This window comes from Lampris incognitus, chromosome 4 (genome assembly GCF_029633865.1).
Source record: "Lampris incognitus isolate fLamInc1 chromosome 4, fLamInc1.hap2, whole genome shotgun sequence".
In the NCBI taxonomy this organism is placed as follows: Eukaryota; Metazoa; Chordata; class Actinopteri; order Lampriformes; family Lampridae; genus Lampris; species Lampris incognitus.
In genome coordinates, this window is record NC_079214.1 from 48,121,878 (window position 1) to 48,146,318 (window position 24,441).

The window sequence follows — 24,441 nt, forward strand, 5'->3', positions numbered from 1 at the left end:
TCAAAATCAACCTCTTTGTCAACTAACCGAGCTGGGGATCTCCACGTTTTGAACGTTGTTGCATTTCTGTGGTTTATTCTAAAAAATAGAAAGAAGGGATTAATAACGCGGAAAGACTGGAGATGCAATAAGGAAACTGAGGGTGGCAGCAACGCGCCTATAAACGTCTAGTCTGCCGGACATTGAAGTTAAGAAGAAGAATAGCTGTTATTTTTCTTCTTCCTTTTCGTGTAACAGATATGTCAGCCTCAAGTGAAGTCTGTGATAATTTTGACCGTTATCACCTTCATGATTGTCCAGTGTTGGCTCTGCTCGGCTTGAATTTGATGTTCTTCATAAGTGACCGCTGGATAAATCCTTAAAAAAAAATTTTTTTTTAAAAACCCAGACGCTTTAGCCCCGCCCGTTGTACTGGCCCTTCAACTTGTGAGAGAAATCCCTGCTGTTCCCCAGAGTTTTAGATCCAAACTCTCCAACTTCGGAAAGTGAGTAAGACTTCGCTCCCGGCAAGAGGAACCAAAGCGCTAACTTTAACTTATTTGTTGTTGCTGCTGTTTTTTTGCGTTAAAGCGTTGCTCTGCTGTGGGTATACGTGGGTGTATCATTACACATAGTCGGCGTTTTTAGACGACCTCATGCTCATGTTTTGCTTTTGTTGTTCGGACAGCTGGCTAACTAGCTAATGTTAACTAAGTGAGCGCGTCTAACCTGCAAAGCAAGTTTAGCGTCAAAATTCAGTTTGACGATTTTCCGTCGTTAAGGTCGCTTGGAATAGCCAGCAGACACACTGTTTCCATAGTTAACGTCACTTCGCGCAACAAGTTGTCCGCGCGGGGTTATTTATCTCCTAACGCAAAACACGCCATGTGATGGAGGGCGATCTGAAGGGGAGTGAAGTGAGGTTTTTGCAGCCTGGTGACTTCAGCTAGCGTTAACTGTTTTACATTGGGTATAGCAAACTAGTTTTGCTCAATTTTAAATACTAAGACGAGTTTTGTTTGTTCTTTGTTTTGTTTTTGTTTTTTTTACTCTCACGAGTGGCTGCCGAGGTTGTTTAATTCGTTGTGGTCATTCAATCAATCAAGTTGCATTTTCGTAATTCTCAGGGTTGGGTGTCATCAGGATTTTAAGGATCCTGGTTCCGCTTTTGTAATCCGGTTCTTGTCGAATCCCGGTTCCGAGTATTTAGATTTTTTTAATGAGAAACCAAAATGCAAAGAATATCACCTCGATATATTATTACTCGTAGTTTAGTACATAACTAGGCCGTCTCTATGCAATATTACACTAAAGATTGAGAGCCTCTTGTTGTAATTTCAGAGTTTTAATTCTCTTTTTTTTGCCACTACAAAATAAAGTTGTACATATACTGTCAATGTTGAAATAACTGATATGATATAAAGGAATATCATCTAAATAACGGTATCAATCATACCTGAATAGAGGAGATACAACAGTTGAGAAGAAACTGTTATATTCACTCATTCACATCTGCCCCTTCATTGCAGAAATTAATGGATTGTTCCTACCTGGAGGAGTTTGGGTATAAACTAGATGAGGGGGTCATTTTTCTCAGGGGAGCTCATCTAAATAAAATATAGAACATACATTTAATTTCTTATCTAATAATAGCAGAGCTTGAAGTCCGCTGATCATGTGGTGTTGTATCCATCCATCCATTATCCAAACCGCTTATCCTGCTCTAAGGGTGGCGGGGATGCTGGAGCCTATCCCAGCAGTCATTGGGCGGCAGGCGGGGAAACACACCTGGACAGGCCGCCAGGGCATCACAGGGCTGTTAATAAGTATTTCATAAGTACCTGTCCTATAAAGGCCGTATTACCTATTAACTGTGAGGCATTAACAGTGCTAGTCAAGTCAGTTTTATTTGTATAGCCCAATAATATAAATTACAAATTCGCCTCAAGGGGCTTTACAGCAACACAACATGCTAGTGACATCAGGGTTGCTATGATGACTGGGGCTGAGAAAGAAATCAAAAATGGTGCTTTCATGTTGCAACAAAGGAGTCACAGAATTAAATGTATTCATTCCCTTGAATGAAATTATTTATTTGCAATGATTTCTGTTTACTGTATTGCTATTGTCTTTAATGAAGCTTAGTCATGCCGTGTTTGCGTCACTCATCTGTGCCTATCATTAGCTTAACAGTATAGGCCTGCATGCTGTGTTGACACACATAACCAGTGATGAAAAGGTTAGAGCAACAGGTCCCAGTAGTTTACGAAAACCTTTTTCCATAGACATTTTCAATGCTGCATGTTTCATTAATACTACTACTTTAGGCTGCTCCCGTTAAGGGTCACCACAGCGGATTATCCGTTTCTTCCTGTCTTCTGCAGCTTCCTCTGTTATGCCAACCACCTGCATGTCCTCCCTCACCACAACCATAAACCTCCTCTTTGGCCTTCCTCTTTTCCTCTTGCCTGGCACTCCATCTTCAGCATCCTTCTCCCATTATCCCCAGCATCTCTCCTCCGCACATGTCCAAACCATCTCAAGCTTAACTCTCTTTCTTTGTCTCCAAACCGTCCAACCTGCGCTGTCACTCTGATATACTCATTCCTAATCCTGTCCTTCTTCATCACTCCCATCAAAAATCTTAGCATCTTCAACTTTGCCACCTCCAGTTCCGCGTCCTGTCTTTTCGTCAGTTCCACTGGCTCCAAACCGTACAACATAGCTGGTCTCACTACTATCTTGTCAAGCTTCCCTTTAACTCTTGCTGGTACCCTTCTGTTGCACATCACTCCTGACACTCTTTTCCACCCATTAGAGATTAATCTTTACACTAAGAAATTGCCATTGCCTTAAATTTACAAGCAGGAATCTGTATTTACAGAGAAAGTGTTATAAATACATTTGTAAAATAAAACCCTCTGGTTCATGGTTCCTATATCAGTGTACACAAAAGTCATATTGAGGCTGTATTCATAGTCATTTTTATTGTGCAATTAAAAATTTATGCTATTTATTGAAGGTTTGAATTCTGCAATTAATAAACATCACCAGACAATTGATATTGTGTAGGGGTGCACAATATATTGTTTTAGCATCGTCATCACGATGTATGCATGCGTAATAGTGACATCACAGGACGTGCGATGTGAAGCAAGGCAAATTAAGTCGAACACCTCATGATACAACTTTTTGCTGCTTGCTATAAAACGAAAACTCACACGGTGCTCATTTTCCACAACTAATCTACAAGAGAAGTTTGTCTGTAGCATTATTTACTCTGATTTAATGCACGGAACTTAGTTATTTCTCACTCCGTTTGGACAAATGACACCTCGATGTGTTCGTCTGCTTCTCGGCTAGTGATGCATGGAGCACAGTTATATCTGCTTGCACTGCGGTTAATCTGCGGTTTGGGGGGGGCTGAGTCATAAAAATTAACATTCTGATTAATAGTGGATGGGTTGCGGGTGGGTGAAATGATATATAATTAATGAGGAAGATATTAATTACATGAACATATTCTAAGCTTCATTTTTCGTCAGGCACAAATTATCAAACTAGACCCCAATTGCGCCAATTGTGGCATCCATTTGTCTTAAGCAGCAATGGAGGCAAAAAAGAACCAAGAGAGAATTAAAAAAGGAATATTACAAAAAAAAGAAGAAGGGCAGAAAAGTTCTGTGTGGGAGCAATTTAGTGAAATACTTAATGAGTATAATGAGATATAATGAGAAATACTTGATGAGTAAAGTGCCTGGTATGTCCTATGCAACAGCTGTGAAGCGCTGTATGTTTATGTGATAGCCACAAAACTGGTACCTAAAATATGGTTTATGTTACCATATCATCACGCTCACATATGTCCCACTGAGAAATAATGGTAATGTGTGATGGGGTGTGGGTCTCTAAATCAGAGAAAATAATTAGTTCGGGTGGGTGGCAGGTGGATGATGCGTACATGCAAATTCGGATGACGCTGGAGCCGATCTGTACATCACTGTTCTCAGCCGTCGCGCCGCGTCGTCTGTCTGGCTCCATCTCCTTCTCTTCCTGTATGAATGATGAAAAAAAGGCACCACTAACTTTTCACAGTTTCCCAACCACTCCCCTACAAAATCACCCAATCATTATAGAATGATTAATTCTTTACGAATACAGTTATTCAAGACATCTGGTGGAAATTCCTGTATTTTTAATATCACAATATATATTGCAGAGAAAAAAATATTGCAGTGTGATTTTTGCCAATATCATGCAACTCTATTTTGTAGCAGTATTCTCTGGTAATTTCCTCTAAAGTTTTGTGGAAGGATATCAGGTCAGAGTCAACTTGTCAAATAAAGTCCACTTTGATCGCTTGAGGAATCAGATGTCATGCATGGTAGAACTTTTGAGTGGGTGTGTCATTTCTGTTACATGCAAAGCAATTAGAATATATTGCCAGAATGACAGACACACACACACGGTCTAGGTTGAAGGTGATACAGGAGAAAGACATAACCTGCCTTTTCCGTCCCTTGGGTGGGAAATGACAGGTTGGCAATGTAATGAGATGGTAATAATAATTGGGAAAGTTTCATTTGCTTGCTCCCGTCCTGGGATATCTGAGAACAGGGCCACCTACAGAACAGCACCTCTAAAACCTTTAGGATTAATGTTTTGCTCAAGAACTCTTTAGCAGGTTGGATGGTTGCAACTCAAAGGCTTAAAGGTGCTACATTATATTTTTGTCTTTCCTGACCACACTAAAGCCACGTCTAAAATTAACTGTTTCCAATCATGTGCCTAAACTTAACCATTTCTGACTTTATACGTAAATTCAACGATATCTAGTAGCTGTATCCTGGCTGAAATACTGTGTTTTAAGAGTATGGTCATATGCTGTCACAAAATACTTGGGGTCAACTGTCCAAAGTAACGGGGAGTGCAGTAGAGAGGTGAAGAAGAGAGTGCAGGCAGGGTGGAGTGGGTGGAGAAGAGTGTCAGGAGTGATTTGCGACAGAAGGGTACCAGCAAGAGTTAAAGGGAAGGTTTACAGGATGGTTGTGAGACCAGCTATGTTATATGGTTTGGAGACAGTGGCACTGATGAAAAGACAGGAGGCAGAGCTGGAGGTGGCAGAGTTGAAGATGCTAAGATTTTCACTGGGAGTAACGAAGGAGGACAGGATTAGGAATGATTATATTAGAGGGACCGCTCAAGTTGGACGGTTTGGAGACAAAGCAAGAGAGGCAAGATTGAGATGGCTTGGACATGTGTGGAGGAGAGATGCTGGGTATATTGGGAGAAGGATGCTGAATATGGAGCTGCCAAGAAAGAGGAAAAGAGGAAGGCCAAAGAGGAGGTTTATGGATGTGGTGAGGGAGGACATGCAGGTGGCTGGTGTGACAGAGGAAGACGCAGAAGACAGGAAGAAATGGAAACGGATGATCCGCTGTGGCGACCCCTAATGGGAGCAGCTGAAAGTAGTAGTAGTAGTAGAGGTCATATGCTGTCACAGATTTTGGTGTAACACCCCGCTTCGCTGCAACTTCCTTTCTGTGTGTTCTGCACAAAGGGTGTTCGTTCTCTTGAGCACTTTTAATGTTACAAAATAAGACCATGGTTCTGACTTTTTCCTCTTAGAAGGGCAGACGCTCTCCAGAGTGCAGTCACTGCAGCCAAGTTCACATTGCATACTGCGCCTGCTCAGTTGCGTACTTTGTAGGGAGATTAGTGGAAGACTTTGGTTAATGATGGGCAGTGGGTAACCACCTTTTCATAATGAAACCGATGGCCTCTTAAAACACGTAATTAAACACTTATATTATGAAGGTTAAAATTTGAAATGGTTTACTTACCGTTGCGTATTTTTACTGTGGAATAAAACCGCCATACCCATTTGACATCCCGCCCCTCATGAAGACTTGGCTCACACTTGCAATCAAGTCAAGTCAGTTTATTTTGTTTAGCCCAATATCCTCAGAAAACTATGCAGCAAACAATCTCTACTAATGGTGTCCAAAAATAGACAATGTTGGCAAATGGGCTGTGAGTCTATTTGAATTTGTATGCTTTCTCTGACTTGTTATTCACATCGCTGAACAGCAGACATCAGGAAGAATACACATAGCATCTTTTAATCCTGATCTTGATGCTCTTTTCTAACCACAAACCACGCTCATTCCTTCAGCGTCAAGATTTCCTTAATTAAGGTTACTGGTATTCAGCATATTAATGTTTACTCGCCAAAATATATCACTTTTGACAGTTGACATACAGATAGAAAGTAAAAGTTTGCACTTATTGTAATAAGTTGCATGACAGTTGTGCTAACATTACTTAACTGTTGGATGACAAATTTTAGTTGGGATTGTTTCATGGTTGCCCGGCTATGGCAAAGAGACCACATTGTGGTCATTGTTGTGAAACACTTAATCAGAGTCGGTAAATATGACAGCAAATGGCTCTACAGGTATATACTATATTCACTTTCGTCCACAATTTCAGCCTTTAGAACAACAAAAGATTGGTGACTGGTGATTGTTCTTATTTTCTAGTGGCCCAATGACGATGCACTCATAGCAGAAGAAGAAGGAAGAGGGTGTAGCAGATATGTCTCCCAAGGTGCCAAGTGGTCAGGGCAGAGGGGATGAGTCTGCAGTACAGGTCGCTATCCGGGTGCGTCCTCTACTGCCCAAAGAAATTCTGCACAACCACGAGAGCTGCATCACTGTGGACCCTGAACAACGCCGGGTTACTCTGGGCCACGACCGACACTTCCTTTGTGACTTTCTGTTTGAAGAAACTTGGTGCCAGGAGGAGGTGTATTCTGTATCTGTCCAACCACTCATAGAGGCCTTCTTCCAGGGTTTCAATGCTACAGTGTTTGCTTATGGACAGACAGGCTCAGGCAAGACTTACACGATTGGCGAGGCCAATATTTGTAAGTTTCTTTATTTCTGTTTCTTTGCTCTGTTAAACTTTCACCTTTTTTGAGCAGTTTATCTTGCATTAGAGAATTTGTTAACAACAGATGCTTCTGCCCTCATCTCATGAAATTATTAATGGGTGATGAAACCCACAATTTTATCACTTCACCGCCCACCCAAGCATTAAAAAAAAATGCCGTGAAATTGCCGTGGGGTGCAACAGTGGAGAAGGAGGGCGAGGAGCTCTGATGAAAACTGTCCTGCTCTTCATAAACAGCAAGGCTTGTCACTACCCGGCACAGAAACATAGATGCCGATGCTATTTAAAAGGGCTTGATAGCCAGTTTATTGTTTTTGAGTTTGTGTTTAACACGAGAGATTAAAATCAGTTAAAACAGCATGATGTCTGTCTGCAGTCTTAATATAGGTGAGAGAGCTTCCGCATGTCCCCTGAATTAGGCTCTTCATTTAATCTTATTTACAGTTACCAGTTAACTGTATAGTATGTTAAATATATTATAAATAATATGAGGCTGTGAACTTGAAAAATGTTTTGAAATGATAGTCTCATCATATACCAGTAATTCACTGACAGTTAGTATTGATTTATACACTTCCTGTCTTTTTGAGAGAACATCACTGAAAAGCAGTAAGTATAACAAGCTCAAACTCAAATTCAGTTGTCACAATCTTCATGTTGTCATGCTGTGAAGCCGCCACCTAATCCCAACCAACACTGCTTTCAAAAAAGTTGTATAACAAACTTGTGTATCACAAAAAGCCCAAAAACATCCCTTGTAATTTTCCTCTTTGATTCCTCTAATGTAATTGAAACTGGAAAATGGCCTGGTGGCCTGTCCAGGGTATCTTTCCGCCTGCCGCCCAATGACTGCTGGGATAGGCTCCAGCATCCCCACGACCCTTAGACCAAGATAAGCGGTTTGGATAATGGATGGATGGATGGAATAAAGCCATTTGCTTCAATTGTCATTTGACACTGATGCCTAATGAAAAAATCTATTTATGGTATAGTATTTTATCTATTTAAAACAAAATTTTCTGGCATCTGACTACACTGAAATTGGAATTCAGTTCAGCTAAGTACAAATTCATGTGTATGTCCATCTGTAGTTCATCATGTCGTGGAAGAGCAGGAATCTGTTAGGAAGATGGTACATGTGATGTTTCTGAGACAGCCGCAGCATAACAAGAGGTAGAGGGCTAGCAGGCACAACAGTTGAGCTCACCAACATTGAGTATCTCTTAGCTTTATAGGTAACCAGACAGTTATTACTGCCATTGGTATTCAATCTTAAAGAAAATGGACCAGAAGGAAAGGACGGTGCATATTAATTATGCCAAGTACTGCATTCTGGTTCAGTTTTAATAAGAAACAGTGAGCATTCTTAATTGACAGTTTATGTCCCTTATTTTTGTGATTATAGCTTCCTTTAGGGATGAAGAACAGGGCATTATTCCCAGAGCTGTGGCAGAAATCTTCAAGCTGCTAGATGAAAATGACCTCACAGACTTCTCAGTCCGAGTCTCCTACCTGGAGGTTTACAAAGAAGAATTTAAGGACTTGCTGGAGGTAGAGACAGCCAGTAAGGACATCCACATCAGAGAGGATAAGGGCAACATCGGTACGGAACAAATTTCAAACTTTTTAGCCTCTTATTTTCTTATTCAACTCATCTATTTTTTTTGCTGTTGTGATATGGTTTAAATGAGTGTAACTGGTTTGTCTGTGTGTGACTTTGTAGTGTTGTATGGAATTAAGGAGTGTGAAGTGGAGAGCCTTGACGAGGTGCTAAGTTTGCTGGAGTCAGGAAACACTGCCAGGCACACAGGGGCAACTCAAATGAATCCCCACTCCAGTCGTTCACACACCATTTTCACAGTGCACATGGACCAACGTCGGGGAGGCTCGCGCCTCTACGGGAGCTCAACGGGTGCCAGGCCTCAAATCCTGTCCTCTAAATTCCACTTTGTGGACTTGGCTGGCTCAGAACGCATTCTGCGGACAGGAAACACCGGGGAAAGGTTGAAGGAAAGCATCCAGATCAACAGCGGCCTGCTAGCTCTGGGAAATGTCATAGGAGCACTGGGTGACCCGAAGAGAAAAGGCACTCACATACCATACAGAGATTCTAAAATCACCAGGTATATTAATAATTTGTAAGATACTACAGATTTGTTTTGGAGTACTTCATTATATTTTGTTTTTAATATGTAATACCCATTTTATCTAGAATCCTGAAAGACTCTTTGGGAGGAAATTCAAAAACACTTATGATCGCTTGCATCAGTCCCTCTTCCATGGACTTTGACGAGAGTTTGAACACACTGAACTACGCCATGCGGGCACGTAACATTCAGAACCGGGCTACTGTGAACTGCAAGGGTGAGCCAGATCGGGTGGAGGGACTGGAGCAACAAATCAAGGCCCTGCGCAGAGCACTGGAGAACCGCCAGCGCTCTGAGACCCGCATCATCTCTCATGCTGATCCACACAGGAGACCTCGACATGGAGAGGCAGAGATCAGCAGGCTGCATGCCCAGAGTGCCCACTACAGGACATGCACCGACACTGCCTACAGGTTAGCCCAAAAGCAGATTATTCAGCTCTCAAATTTGTTTTAGTTCACAATAATTACCGTTGAAATATATTTCGCAATAATATTAAGACTCCTGTTTTTTTGTTTTTTTTTCTGGAATTATTGACAGTTTATTTTTTGTATGGTTGCTGCATGCCTACAAAAAGTTAGTAATGCTAAATTCTCTTTGTAATTTTTGGAAAGGATATGCGTTGTAAACTATAAATGAATTCCCAAACCTTTTTTACCACATTGCTATGTCCAACACTAATTGGAAAAAAAGTTCTTGAGCTGTGGCCATCATTCTTCATGTTAGTGTCACAGATACAATGCATCCTGCTTCCTCTTAAGTAGGTGTATTTTTCTGCTTTCTTATAGATCTGAGAACACCTCAATGAGCTGATAATGCTAGTAAAATGTCAACCCATGATGTTCTTCTAAATAGATTATAGAATTTAGATGACAGAATGGAGGAAAATAAATATAATCCAAGTTGGAGTAGTCAAAGGCCACAAATGGCCATCAAATCAAATGTTTGGTTTTTTTTTTCTTTCTGTCTGTTGGATTTCAAAGCTACAATCTGAAGATTGTTATTTTCGTTTTACCCTACCGACACTTTTGGGGATACTTATTAAATTGGTGTTTGGCCACTCCAAATCAGATCAATTTGAAAGGAAATAGAGTATCTGGTGCTGTTGTTTTGCCCAGTGCTGAGCAAAGGAAACATGGAAGTCGAAAACGGAAATGACGTAACCCAAATTTGGTTACTGATGTTTTAGTATTTTTGGTGAAGGTCTTTTACAAGCTTGTTAAGCCATTTCTAGTTGTTAGCAAGATCAACTTTGTTCTTCTGCATTTGGCTGCTTTGGTGAAGATGTAAGCTATTGTCTCAATAACACATACATTTTTTTGTATGTAAACCTTAAAGATTAGCTTTAAGTGTATTAACGTTCAAAATGTATAAGTATGTAGTCTTACTTTTTGGCGTTGCTTTGATTCCACCGAGGATGGAGCAGTTCCTCCTTACTGTTGATCATAGATCGATAACACTAATGACTTCATGGATGGTTGGTTCTTCTTCATTCTGATGCATCCTAATGCACTTCCTTTGGGCCTGTTTAATCTACAGGTTGCTGCGGGAGTTGCAGAGTGAAGGAGCTCTTACTGCAGAACAGAGTCTCAGAGTGAAGGAGTGGCTCTCTTCAGTGGAGGAGGAGCGGAGTGGACTCACCACCGCCTCAGGACCAGATAGTGGCATTGAGAACAGCTCCACAGAGGACAGTTTGGCATTGAGGAGGGGAAGGAGTGGTTTGAAGAGCCAGGTTAGACACACACAAACATACAGTATGTGAAGGTGCCCAGAAAGAGTAATACTGTATTCACACACACCTGCATCAAACTATATTTTCCAGTGGATTAATTCATATGGTTATAACTGTTTAAATGCTTTCTGAGCCTGTTTGATGCTACGCTAGAATACATGTATTATTTATTACCCAGGAATCAGATGCTGTGGGAGAGAGTTGGAGCCATGAGAATGAAAATGAGAAAGATGGAGAGAGAGATGAGAGTATTGCTCAACTTCAAGCCCAAATCCAGCAGTTGGAGAAAGAGAATACAGACTTCCTTGCAGCTCTGGAGGATGCAATGGAGCAGTACAAGCAACAAGTAAGGTCATCCTTATGCATGAACATCATCATATTCATGGCTCATAATTGCAGTCTTCTGAGATAGGATCTTGAAAGATGGACAGTATGTTTTTGTTTGTTTGCCATAGATGATATGTTACAGACTTATTTGATGATGTTCCCCTCTCAGAGTGATAAGCTGCAGGAGCAACAGGACCTGATAGTGGAGCTACAATATCTGATGTCTACACCAGGGCTGCCCAGGCTCGGCATCAACTTGAGACCACGGCCACACACTGCCCCTCTAGGCTCTACACGGCGCACCCAGAATGGAGGCACCAACAGACAGGTACTTGATTAGGAGAGCCAATTTTTTAGCCTGTTACCTTGGAAAATACATTGTGTGTAAAAGCTGATGTTTAGCTAGCATGAATGAATCATGGTGTCTTTGCTCTCTTTTTTTTTAAATTTTTTTGACATTTTTTAGTAAAAAAAAAAAAAAAAAACAACCAAAATCTAATTGATGTGTTTGTCTGAGTTTAAAAAGGAAAGGTACTTAGATATCAGTACTCACGTGGAATTTTTTTTTAAGTATCTTCATATATAATCATAATGATGATTGATAAAGCAACCTGCATAGACATACTTTGTGAGTCAAATATGAAAATGGCAAATAATTTCTCATAACTTTGTGAAAGAGCTAGTGATAATGTATAAGGTCATTTATTAGGTTTATATCTGCAGGGCAATGTTTTTTATCGAAGTTCGCATTATGAAGAAGACGTGATGACCCAAATTCACGAAAAAAAGGGGGAAACACCATAGTACATGAAGTTAAAATTTATTCATTCTCAACTTCATGCATTATGCTTTCAATAGATCATTGGTAAATGACATATAAAATGTGAACACAGATCTCATGTGAATATGTACAAATTCAATGAAGAACATAGTTCTTGTCCAAGCCATTTTCCAGACGAAGTCCAAACATGCTTGTATTTAGAGCTGTGGGTGTATACCTGTGGTTATAGGCCAGTCCGGTGGACTGTCTTGATAATGGAGCATGCGGTGAGCAGGAACAGTACGGTTGGAATCCAGGTAACCCTTTTGAAGAACATGAGGTCTCAGGAGGTGGACCAGAAATTAAGGTCACAGAGGAAGAGGACAGTCGTACCAGCCTGATCCGGGAAAAGTGCAGGTATATTACTAATATCATTGGCTCACTATTCTGATGGACGTGATAGCACACAGGAATTGATTTGGTTTCTTTTTATTAAGAAAATGAAATCTTGAAATATTTATTATTCTTTTGCTGACAGTATAAATCACTTAAGTAATTTCTGCTTGTGCTCATTTTGTTTATACATTGTGACATTACTTCTCTCAGACAGGCTAACCTTACCTGGACCAAGAGAGACATGCTATTAGGGGGACTAGTTTCTGGTAGCAAAGGCCAGATACCTCAGCTGCCTTTCCCAGACCAGCTCTCCACTTCGCTCAGAAAAGCATGTGAGTCAAACTGCTCTAACCTACTAACCTGCCCCAAGTTTAGATGATACATACAAGATGTGAAAGGGACCTTTTTTATGGTGAAACTGTTGTTCCCCAGAGGAAAACTGCCTGTGCTCCACAGGTTGGTCATAATGCAGAGTAGACTGCAGAACAGGGGTTTTGCTCAGGGATACTTAAACAGAGCATCTGCTCACAGTCATTGGGATTTTCAACATCAGCCTTCCAGGGAAGGGCAGCCTCCTAACTCACTGTGACACCCTGCTGACTGCTTGTCACTTGTGGTCAGTATCTTAATTTGACATGACATGCATTTCTCTCGAATTATTTCTCTATGTAGCCAATTGCACTGTCGAGAGGACCCCTGTCCGTGACAGTCTAAAGGGTTTTGAGGCAGTCTCCGAGTGGGGGCTTCTACAGGCCCAGCAGAAGATTAGGGAACTTTCAGTCACCATCCGAATGAAGGAGGAACTCATCAGAGAGCTGGTCAAGACTGGTACATACATCTTACTTTCATATCCCTCTTCAGAGATAGTATGCCTTATGTCCATTGAGTCTCCGTTTTTTGCAATGTGCAAAGACCATTTGAGACCATTGAGTAATAATCCATCATAAGTAATCACAAATGTTAAATAACAACTTCCTCTCCCCTTGACCATATATTAAGAACCTCATGAAAAAATTTTACCCTGAAATTGCGGCTCTTTTGAGAAACAACTGTTCTTTTTTTTTGTAAAGAGATACTACATCTTTGCCGCTCAATAAATGTGTCTCCTTCCATTCTCTCTGGTCCATAAACACTGTATCTTTATTAAATTTGGGTGTGTGATATTACAGGTAAGGATGCCCAAGCTCTGAATAGGCAGTACAGTCATAAAATCACTACCTTGGAGAGTGAAGGCCTGCAGGCACGGCAAGAGTTGCAGGAGGCCCAGAGGCAACTGCAAGAACTGGAGAGGCAAGAGAGGGAGACCAGTGCCACTGACAGGACCAGAGCCCAGGAGTGTCGCAGGAAGATAGCTGCCGCTCAGAGTAAAGTCCAGGTTTGACAACCACACATCTATATTAACACACATGTGCAGCCATGGTCGAGAGACAAATACAACTTTAGTGAGCAACAGAACAATGACGACCAGTGGTCAGTGATGGCAGTATATCTGAAAGACAGTCTGTTGAAGTCAACAGACCTCAAAGCTCTCAGTTCCAAAAGGCAAAACCAGTTCACTTAGAGTGAATCAAAGAGGATTTTAGTGCTGTTTGGTATGTCCTGTCTGTATTTTACTTGCCATTTTTCATACTGTATAAAGCACAACAAAAGTCTTTGTTGAGTGTGTTAATTTTTAATAGAAAATGCTTTTTGTTGTGTATTAGGTCTTAAGCCAGCGTCAGAGAGATACTGCTCGTCTGGCTTCTCTGCCGGCACTGAATGAACGTCGTGTGTCAGAGCTGGAGCGCAGTGTCCAGAGCATGAGGCAGCAGCAGGAGCAGTTGCAAAAACGGCTGCGCCAGGAGAGCCAGCAGAAACGTCGTCTGGAGACTGAGATGCAGCGGAGAACACACAGAGTTAAGGTTTGTAGCTCAGGAGAAGTCACTGTGAATCTTGTGGTAGTATAATGTTATATCCTCCGGCCAATTCAGCAGTGTCTACATCATGCAAATGGTGCTGTATATTCATTAATTTTCATCTGAAACTTCGCTTTCTCTAAATGTTTAGGTGTTACCACAATTGTTTATAACTTAACTCTCATGCTAGATACATAGAATAAATTCAAATAAGAAGTCCGTCTGAATGCTATGACAGGATCATACACAGTAGCAGAATGCAAGAGTTGAATTCAAGTTATGCAGAGTGGTTGGCATTAATCCAACCTATCCAATCTGGGTAGACTAGTGTTAATGATGCATACATCGTGACCTTTTAAAGGGCCTACCCAGTGGTTAGTTTTAGTGAATCCACTTCTCTATAAATGTATATACTATGTATGTTCGCTTATGTTCATTGTACATCTACAATGAATGTAAATGAATCACAGCGTCCTCTGGGAAGAATTTGTAACATTTATTCACTGCTAGGCAGCCAAACACTGTATTTCCAAGACATTGGTTTTAAACCGAACAGTTGGTTTCAAATGATTTCTCCAGGTCCAGTCAGAGAAGTCGACAAGATGTCCCATCGCCCTGGGGACAATAGAAAATGTGTTTGGGATGAACAGAGATCTTCCCTGGGATACCTTTGGGACGAAAGGGATTTTATACATTATTTATTTATTTATCTTAAACCATCACTTAGCAAATGACAACTGAACCGAGCACTGACTTCAATGGAGCGTGTCTTCTCATGCTGTTACTTACTATCACTGGCTAGCTTACTCAGCGCGACACCTGAAATGCACCTACAGTACTGGTCCATCTATCCCCTCAGTCACGAACGGCTTGCTGGTAGGACCTCGCAAATATGTTACGCTGGTTAAACAAAGCACAGATCGAGCATCAAGAGGGCACTGCATTGCCTTCATTGAACTTGAGTAGGCCTTCAAACCTCGAGTCTAAGATAAGGACACATTTAAATGGATTTTTTACATTTTTTTTGTTAGTCATTTAATTGAAACAGTTTAGCCAGCTGCTTGCTGCTATCTAACTAACTTTTAGTCAGACACTCTGATTAATAGTGGGTCACGGGTGGAGAAATAATGCATCATTAATGAGGAAAATATTAATTACATTCTCGTAATATGTGAGCATAGCAGAGAGTAGAGCTGTTGTTTGCTGCTGCTTCGCAGCTGGTTGTCCCTACACACACACACACACCAGAGGTCACGCTAGACTTTCTCGTTGTCCGTCATGATGACAGACAGGGTCATAAAAATCCGGTCATCATCAGTTATTACCCGTCATATTAATTTTCATTTTTTAATGAGATATAGCCTATTTAATAGTATTTCATTTTCAAAAACAATTGACCACAATACATTTAAAATGCAGAATAACGCTAATATAGACAGAAGAACAAACTTAGATTATGCATTTATAAGAGAGGGGGAAAAAAGGAACAAACGAGACACCGACACTCTTTTCATGTCAACATATGAATGATTTATTTTATTTTTTTACAGTAAAACCTAATATCTGAACCTCAGATTTAACAAGAAGAATGGGCAGAATATGAATTTGAAACAGCTTTAGTTAGTGATTTCCCCCCCGCAGTGACAGCGGAAAAACAATAAACAATATGGGGGCACTAATTAACACCGCCGCGGCTATTGTGCATAAACAAGCAAATGTGAACGATGCAATTTTACGGAATTCGACAATTAGGCTGACAATTAAAATATGAACAAATCATTTAAAATAAATTAAATTCAAAAAATCAAAACACAATTGACCTGCTGTTGCGCTATGCTTAACACTGAACTCAAACCTTCCTCCAGGTCTGCATGGACTTGAAGTGTGTGCTCGCTTGAGTGTAATCAAACTCATCAAGGGAGACAGCTGCAGAGGCGATTGCCATTAAGTATTGTGTTTTTGCTACGGACAGACAGCTTCTCATGGCCGTTTTAATGTTGTTCTGCATGCTAAACTCGCGCTCTGCTGCCATGCTGGAAACTGGAATTACCAGCGCCACTTCTGCCAAAGTTTTGAGGTCTGGGAACATTTCTCCCAGGGAAGTGTTGCATGTGAATTTAATCGGTCAAATGACGGACAGCCTTTAGATTTTTCTGTCATTGTTAAAAAAAATCGGTCAAAGACAGAAAATATTCAGTTAATGTGACCCCTGACACACACACACACACACACACACACACACACACACACACACACACACACACACACACATAGTTAATTTCACTCTCTGATGGTAAGAGAAGCTCTGTGCTCAGAGAGTTAAGCTTTCTCTCCTGCCATCTAGAGCAGGTGGTATCCTGGACATGCAGTGACTGAAACACACAGATATGTAGGCTAATAATTCAACTTTTTTTCTGTAGAGCTAGCAATAATAATATGCCATGACGATTCTTGTGAAATCTTTCCACCTGGTTGCCTTTTGACCAAATCAAATCAATTTATTTTCTGCTTCTCTACAGAAACAAGGTAGCTCTGGCCATGAAGCAAAATGCAAAAGAAAATTTCTTACCGAATGGAGCCTTATCATGATGTGTTCAAATGTTCTTGTAAAATTTTGTTTTTGGCAAGAAATTTGAATGAACACAGCTGTTTGAAAGGGGAATTTATTGGCTTTCACAGCAGTTTAAAATAGACATTAGAGAGGGAATTATTACTAGTTTAACTTCCTAACACTCTGGTTCGCTGGTCGGGTTCAGTTGGTTAATTAATGCATATTTTAGTGGGTCGGGTGGTGCAGATTGGCTCTCATAACGGGTTGGGTGAGTGTGGGTATTAAAAACCCTTACCCACACATCTATACTGTACCAACAGATAAATGGGACTTATACACCGAAGCGACTTATAGTATATGTTTTTTTCCTCGCAACAACGACATGCGACTTGTACTCTGGGAAATACAGTATACACCTCTGGAACATCATGTTGTATGTCTCACATGCAAAAGGGCAGTTGTGTTCCATAACCAATTTGTCAGAAACACTGAAAATGTGCAATTTTGGACTAAAACCATTACATATAGGTACTGTAGACCTAAGGAAACCTGTGGCTTTTAACCTTGGCTGTCAGTTAAAAAAAAAAATTGGTGGTTGTCCCTTTTCAACATTGTGGCCAAATATCTAGTTTTATGTGCTCATATCCCTTTAACAGCTTATTTCTGTCCACTGCCATCTATCTGCACCCTTTTGTAGGAATTGGAGATAAAGAATGAGCAGCAGCAGAAGATTCTGAGGATAAAGACAGAGGAGATTGCAGCCTTTCAAAGACAGAGACGCAGCGGCAGTAATGGCTCCGTTGTCTCACTGGAAGAACAACAGGTTGGACCAAAAACTCAGGATGTAGTTATTTAGAGGTTGTGAACTTGTAATTCAGAATTTAACTTTTAATCCTTGGTGGGAAATCTGCCCTTTCATGCAGTGCTGGACACAGTTGTTCATACAGTGGTTATAATAATCATGACTGTTTCAGTTGTGATCGTGATTATGATTTTCATTCTGGTCATCATTTTAAAGGCCTTTAAACACCTTACGTTTAGCTTGATGAGACATGCAAATACTTAGTAATTAGCTGTGGAGGTCAGCCTCCGATAAACCTGAAATTCTCACCCCTGGTCTACATCAAGCTCGTTCTTTAGTCATGCATCTCTTGCAACAGATATGCTCTAATTTCAGTCAATGCTGCCATCTGCAGTTTGCCCATGAAGCTAAGCATCTCAAATTAAACCCCATGTGTGACACTGTCACCTATTCTGTCTTTTTATGCGTAGATTGTACAAACCCCAATTCCAATGAAGTTGGGACGTTGTGTAAAACGTAAATAAAAACAGGATACAATGATTTGCAAATCCTTTTCGACCTATATTCAATTGAATACAAAGACAAGATATTTAATGTTCAAACTGATAAACTTCATTGTTTTTTGCAAATATTCACTCATGTTGAATTTGATGCCTGCAACATGTTCCAAAAAAGCTGGGACAGGGGCTTGTTTACCACTGTGTTACATCACCTTTCCTTTTAACAACACTCAATAAGCGTTTGGGAACTGAGGACACTAATTGTTGAAGCTTTGTAGGTGGAATTCTTTCCCAATCTTGCTTGATGTACGACTTCAGTTGCTCAACATTCCGGGGTCTCCGTTGTCGTATTTTGCACTTCATAATGCGCCACACATTTTCAATGGGAGACAGGTCTGGACTGCAGGCAGGCCAGTCTAGTACCCGCACTCTTTTACTACGAAGCCACGCTGTTGTAACACGTGCAGAATGTGGCTTGGCATCGTCTTGCTGAAATAAGCAGGGACGTCCCTGAAAAAGACATCGCTTGGATCGCAGCATATGTTGCTCCAAAACCTGTATGTACCTTTCAGCATTAATGGAGCCTTCACAGATGTGCAAATTACCCATGCCATGGGCACTAACACACCCCCATACCATCACAGATGCTGGCTTTTGAACTTTGCGCTGATAAAAATCTGGATGGTCCTTTTCCTCTTTAGCCCAGAGGACACGACGTCCATGATTTCCAAAAACAATTTGAAATGTGGACTCGTCAGACCACAGCACATTTTTCCACGTTGCGTCAGTCCATCTCAGATGAGCTCAGGCACAGAGAAGCCAGCGGTGTTTCTGGGTGTTGTTGATATATGGCTTTCACTTTGAATGGGAGAGTTTTAACTTGCACTTGTAGATGTAGCGACGAACTGTGTTAACTGACGATGGTTTTCCCCAAGTGTTCCCGAGCCCACATGGTAATATCCTTTACAGAATGATGTTGGTTTTAATGCAGTGCCGCCTGAGGGGTCGAAGGTCACGGGCATTCAGTGTTGGTTCTTGGCCTTGCTGCTTACGTGCAGAGATTTCTCCGGATTCTCTGAATCTTTTGATGATATTATGGACTGTAGATGATGAAATCCCTAAATTCCTTGCAACTGTTGGACTATTTGCTCATGCAGTTGTTCACAAAGTGGTGAACCTTGCCCCATCCTTGCTTGTGAACGACTGAGCTTTTCGGGGATGCTCCTTTTATACCCAGTCATGACACTCACCTGTTTCCAATTAACCTGTTCACATGTGGAATGTTCCAAATAGGTGTTTTTTGAGCATTCCTCAACTTTCCCAGTCTTTTGTTGCCCCTGTCCCAGCTTCTTTGGAACGTGTTGCAGGCATCAAATTCAAAATGAGTGAATATTTGCAAAAAACAATAAAGTTTATCGGTTTGAACATTAAATATCTTGTCTTTGTAGTGTATTCAATTGAATATAGGTCGAAAAGGATTTGAAAATCATTGTATTCTGTTTTTATTCACGTTTTACACAACGTCCCAACTTCATTGGAATTGGGGTTTGTATATCATGTACATATGCCTGTTAATAAAGCACTTGTTGGTTTTTTTCAAATCACTTTTCAATTATTATTATAAAAAATATACAAAGGTGAGAAAGAAAAAAAGACATTCCAAACACAACACTAAAACATGGTTTACACACCTGGTTAACCTATAGAATCTGGATGCCTATGATTTATAAAATGCCTGTTGGGTTTTGCAAACGCAAGTGTACAGACCTGTACAATAAGCCTACAGTTGCCAATTTTTTCCTTTAGTTCATTTAGTAGGCATTCCTTTGGTTCTCGTGTATTGCCCTCACTGTTAACACTTTTGAATGCAGGACTAAAATCAGAAAGGGTCTGGGCACAAGCTGAGGCATTGTGTTTAGACTGTTTATGTAGCAGACATGCTGCTGATGAGACCAGTTAAACTTGGTTAGACCAGTTCAGGCTCTATGTAAAAATAAACCTATAGCTTACAACCAGACTGTGACCAATGGCCGCTTCAAATTCTCTGCTTTAGTCTCAGACACAATAAGCAACATTCTTTAAAGGGAAAATTCACCGATTTTCAACCTCATCTCTGTCCGTCTGCGAGAGGGATAGCATGAGGAAAATTATTTTTCCTTTAAAAACTACAGCCTAGCAGGGTTTCTAATGCTCTAATCTACTCTAAACACCCTGCTAAAAAAAACACATCCTCATTCTCTCGACTAAGCTACGATTCTGATGGTGTAAATGACATCCCACAACACTAGCACAGAGGATTTTATGGACGATGATACAGAAGCTTACTTGCAATGCATTCTGGTATGTGTAGGTACTGTGGGAAAGGCTCTCTGAGTTGAACAACACCAATTTCTCCATCAGTATAGTACACAGCAGGGATTGTATTGCTTCAGTCAACTACATTGCTCATCGGTACTGATTGCACATACACAAAACAATTGGCGAAATTTCCATATAAATCAAACAATTTTATATCACGTACAAACGAGCAGTGCTAGAAAACTTGTATGTTTCAGATAGAAGTCTTTGTTTAGGGTTATTATCGTCATAAGGATTTTGTGTTTTATGTGTTTTGTAAATGTTTCATTTGAGCAGAAGATTGAGGAGCAGAAGCGCTGGCTGGATGAGGAAATGGAGCGGGTACTTGAACAGAGGAGAGGATTGGAGGACCTGGAAGGGGAGCTTACCAAACGGGAGGAGATCGTAGCTAAGAAAGAGGCCCTCCTCCAGGAACGTAGTGGCCTGGAAACAAAAAGAATGCGCTCCAGCCAGGTAATAACAAACCGTCAGACTTGCTTCGTTCACCCTAGAACTGTGGAAATACTTACCAATTCAATCCTCTCCTCTGCAGGCCCTTAGTAAAGACCTGATGACCCTTTCAGGGCGCATTGAGTCTCTTGAGCGGGAGCTGAGTGAGAGGAATGGCCTCCTCCGCAGCAGCAGTGCCCAGGATTCCCAACAGATTCGACAAGAGATCTCCAACCTGCGGCAAGAGAAGGACACGCTCCTTAAACAAAGAGTAGAGCTGGATGATAAACTACGGCAGGGCAGCCTCCTTTCTCCTGAGGTCAGATGCTTGACATGGGTGTCATTTTGTTGATCTGGCATAATCAAAGCTGTTTGTCTATTTGGGACTCTGTGACTGATTCTTGATCCTTTGTCTTTTGTTTACATGGAAAAGAACTAGTTTTTGTGTCTCTAATAGTTGTAAGAACTGAATGTTTTTATTATTACAGACACCAACACTTGAAAACATTCCAGCTGAGGCAAAAGAGTGTTGTGGTGTCAAACTGGTTTTAGGTACTTCCAGCTACTGCAGGAGCTACAACTAAGTTCTTGATGCACAAGTAAAAAAAATCCTAGCTGCAAAAAAGAAGTGATAGCTTGGCAACATTCTTAAGGGAGAGTATTTGCCAGTGAATCTTTGTGCAGGTTGGAGTCCCATTAACCTCTCCTGTTCCCTCTGATGATGTGTCCACAGGAGGAGCGGACTCTGTTCCAGTTGGATGAGGCGATTGAGGCTCTAGATGCAGCTATTGAGTACAAGAATGAGGCCATCACTCAGAGACAGAGACAGCTGAGGGCCTCTGCCAGCATGCTCTCCCAGTGGGAGATGAACCTTATGGCCAAACTCAGTTACTTATCTGCCTCAGAGACAAGAGCCCTACTCTGCAAGTACTTTGACAAGGTTTGTGTGCTCCGCATCAGTCGAGATACTTTTCTCTTTGTCTGCAAAATGATGGCGCGTCTGACACATAAGCCTTATTTTGACTGTATTTCTGTGTGCGCGGTCCTGTCAAATCAATAGGCAATTTCTTTCATTCATGCCAACCTCACTACTAGGGCTGACCCGAATGCGTCAAAGCCTTCGATAGTTTCGATTGTAATTGACGGGGCAAAATCAGTATTCAAATTCCCTTCCACTGTGCCAGTTGCCAGTGGCAGTTGGCAATTCATTATTCCAATCGGTCACGTGACTTCCTTGTTGCCGCCATGTTGGATCACAACTTAGCTGTGGATACATGTAGCAACTGTTTGTTTATTCTATGCAACATGTGTGCTCGCCACTTGTTTTTGCTTGAAAGTGCGTTTATAAGTTAAGAAAAGTTCATTCTTACTCCGTAAAATTATTGCCTGCTGCCATTTGTTATCTACAGAACAGTTTCTTTTTTTTCTTTTTCTTTTTTTTAACTTGGTAAGTACCTGGCTCTGACGGAAGTAGGAAAAATTCTTCGAGTTAGTGCCTACCGTTTTGGGCCATAAGCCTACCCGATCAAAAGGAGTACATCAGTCATGGTTAACTTTTGTGCAATTGTTGGTGTTCAAACAGAATTGGAAGGGATAAGAAATTTTTTTTCAGATTACCAAAAGTTATCACACATCAAGGTGAAGATGCAAAATTAATTTCAGAGATAGATGAGCCATCTGGTTGGCTCGGATTAGGAGATCAGATTTGACCATGGAGAAGCAAACCAACATCAGAGTTTGTTCAGATCACTTCGTCTCCGGGAAACCAGCTGCTCTTTTCGACAAGGCGAACATAGGCTGGGCACCTACTTTAAACTTGGGACACAACAAATTCAGGCGTCCTGCAGATTCATCCCTGAAAAGAATCATTAGAGGTCAAAAACGGAAGCAACAACAGGCAAACGAAGATGAAGGCAGTAGTGAAACTATATGAGTGATGGTAACAAATTCTCTTGATGAGGCTTTGAGAAGGGCACTTAATATATGTCCTACAGCAAGATTTTAATGTTGATGAGGAAATACGTCCTGCCTTGAATTGTAGCCAAAGCTTAGATTTTGCCTGTTCCTGAGTTAGCTCTTCAACACATTTTATTTGCTTATCAGTTACGCTCAGGTCAATCTTTCCACAATGATCATTAATTGTTTGTATGTCGTGGCATATGTTTCTTCACCATTTAGTTCTGATGAAACCTTTGGCATCGACCTATTCAATGATGCTGGGCTGTAGCTATCTGAATATGGCTCAATCAGTGAAAGAATAACAGGTTTCTGTTTGTTTCCACTGAGACTTTTGTAAAACTTTGTAATTTCATCATATGTTGGAGGAGGTACTGCAGTAGTGGGAGATGGCTGAATATTTCTTTGCCTCACTTCCCTTTGATCAATTGTAAGGTCCAAATTTCTCTTCTTAGATTTCGAGGCAGTGAAGTCTATTTCAGACACCGTACTGTAGGGTACCTTTTCCAAAGACAGAGGAAGCATCCAGTATGCCTTCTTCTCTGTGCATGTCTTCGAATCCCTGATTCTTACTGTTGCCTCTATGGCAAAGAGGAGAGCTGCAACATGAGTACATGACTCACCGACACCTGCCATACAATTGCAATGTCCAGCTAATGTTTGCCCATCCTTTTTTGAAATTATCCAGGCGTGGAGGGCTGTTTCATTCATTCTTTGTGAGTGCCGTACCTGGAAAGAAATAAGATAAGAAATTATAATTGAATAGCATTTAAAATAGGCATCTAAGGTATCAAATGAATTGCACATTCCTTGTTAATAATTAAAGCAAATGATATCAAAATAAACAATGAAAGCAAAGTTTCTTTAAATTTGGACAATAACTTTAACCCCTGCTTTATTTGACAGGGTCCATTTCAAATGAATGCATAGTACAGAAGAAGGAAATATTTTCTCAAGTTATCTTAGCCTGCAATGAACAAGGATGTTCCCATTAGAAGCTTTAAGCAATGGTATTTCTTTAACCCATCCCCACAAAAATTGATTGTAGGCCTCTAGACTCTTGAAATTCTTAATTTCTTCACAGGTGTAGGCACGCTTTGTAAATAAATAGCAGGTAGTTCACAATGTCTGGATATGTTATTGTAGAATATTCAGCCAGGCTTGTGGTCCAGTTCTTTTTAGGAACAACATATGGACCCATGCCATCCACTAAGCTTAGCTTGTCTTGATATCCTTTTTTTGCTTTTGGCTCAAGCGAATCAAAATAGTTCTTCAGACATGCCATTATAGGCCTAAATGATTGAATCCCAAATAGCAAGCAAAGAGCAAAACTTCTTCTAGTAAGCCAGAGTGCTACGTCCCCCTGGCGAAACTCCTCACTGTCAGGTGAAAAGCGGCTGGCGACTCCACATGTATTGGAGGAGGCATGTGGTAGTCTGCAGCCTTCCCCAGATTGGCAGAGGGGGTGGGGCAGAGATCGGGATGGCTCGGAAGCGTAGGGTAATTGGCTGGATACAATTGGGGAGAAAGGGGGGGGGGGTTTGCTGTTTTTTTGGGGGGGGGGGGCCAAAAAAATACATAACAGCAAACAAGCAATTTATATTTAAATATTGTACAGTCAGCCCCCCCCATTGTGGCGCAGCTTCAAATACATT

The 24,441-nt window shown here is 41.0% G+C and overlaps 1 protein-coding gene across 1 annotated transcript in view; it reads left to right on the plus strand.

Moving 5' to 3' along the window:
- Nucleotides 1-241: 241 nt before the first annotated feature.
- The window catches only part of kif7 (kinesin family member 7), a 29,345-nt gene continuing 5,145 nt past the window's right edge, over nucleotides 242-24,441 (plus strand). The window contains exons 1-17 of the mRNA XM_056278549.1: nucleotides 242-485; nucleotides 6,522-6,907; nucleotides 8,339-8,536; nucleotides 8,657-9,056; nucleotides 9,146-9,493; nucleotides 10,620-10,812; nucleotides 10,991-11,158; nucleotides 11,309-11,467; nucleotides 12,150-12,316; nucleotides 12,506-12,627; nucleotides 12,968-13,123; nucleotides 13,465-13,670; nucleotides 13,999-14,196; nucleotides 17,439-17,564; nucleotides 20,678-20,854; nucleotides 20,934-21,149; nucleotides 21,564-21,770. Coding sequence (XP_056134524.1) covers nucleotides 6,577-6,907; nucleotides 8,339-8,536; nucleotides 8,657-9,056; nucleotides 9,146-9,493; nucleotides 10,620-10,812; nucleotides 10,991-11,158; nucleotides 11,309-11,467; nucleotides 12,150-12,316; nucleotides 12,506-12,627; nucleotides 12,968-13,123; nucleotides 13,465-13,670; nucleotides 13,999-14,196; nucleotides 17,439-17,564; nucleotides 20,678-20,854; nucleotides 20,934-21,149; nucleotides 21,564-21,770 — 3,372 coding nt within the window. The 5' untranslated portion in view covers nucleotides 242-485; nucleotides 6,522-6,576. The remainder of the gene's footprint in view (nucleotides 486-6,521; nucleotides 6,908-8,338; nucleotides 8,537-8,656; nucleotides 9,057-9,145; nucleotides 9,494-10,619; nucleotides 10,813-10,990; nucleotides 11,159-11,308; nucleotides 11,468-12,149; nucleotides 12,317-12,505; nucleotides 12,628-12,967; nucleotides 13,124-13,464; nucleotides 13,671-13,998; nucleotides 14,197-17,438; nucleotides 17,565-20,677; nucleotides 20,855-20,933; nucleotides 21,150-21,563; nucleotides 21,771-24,441) is intronic.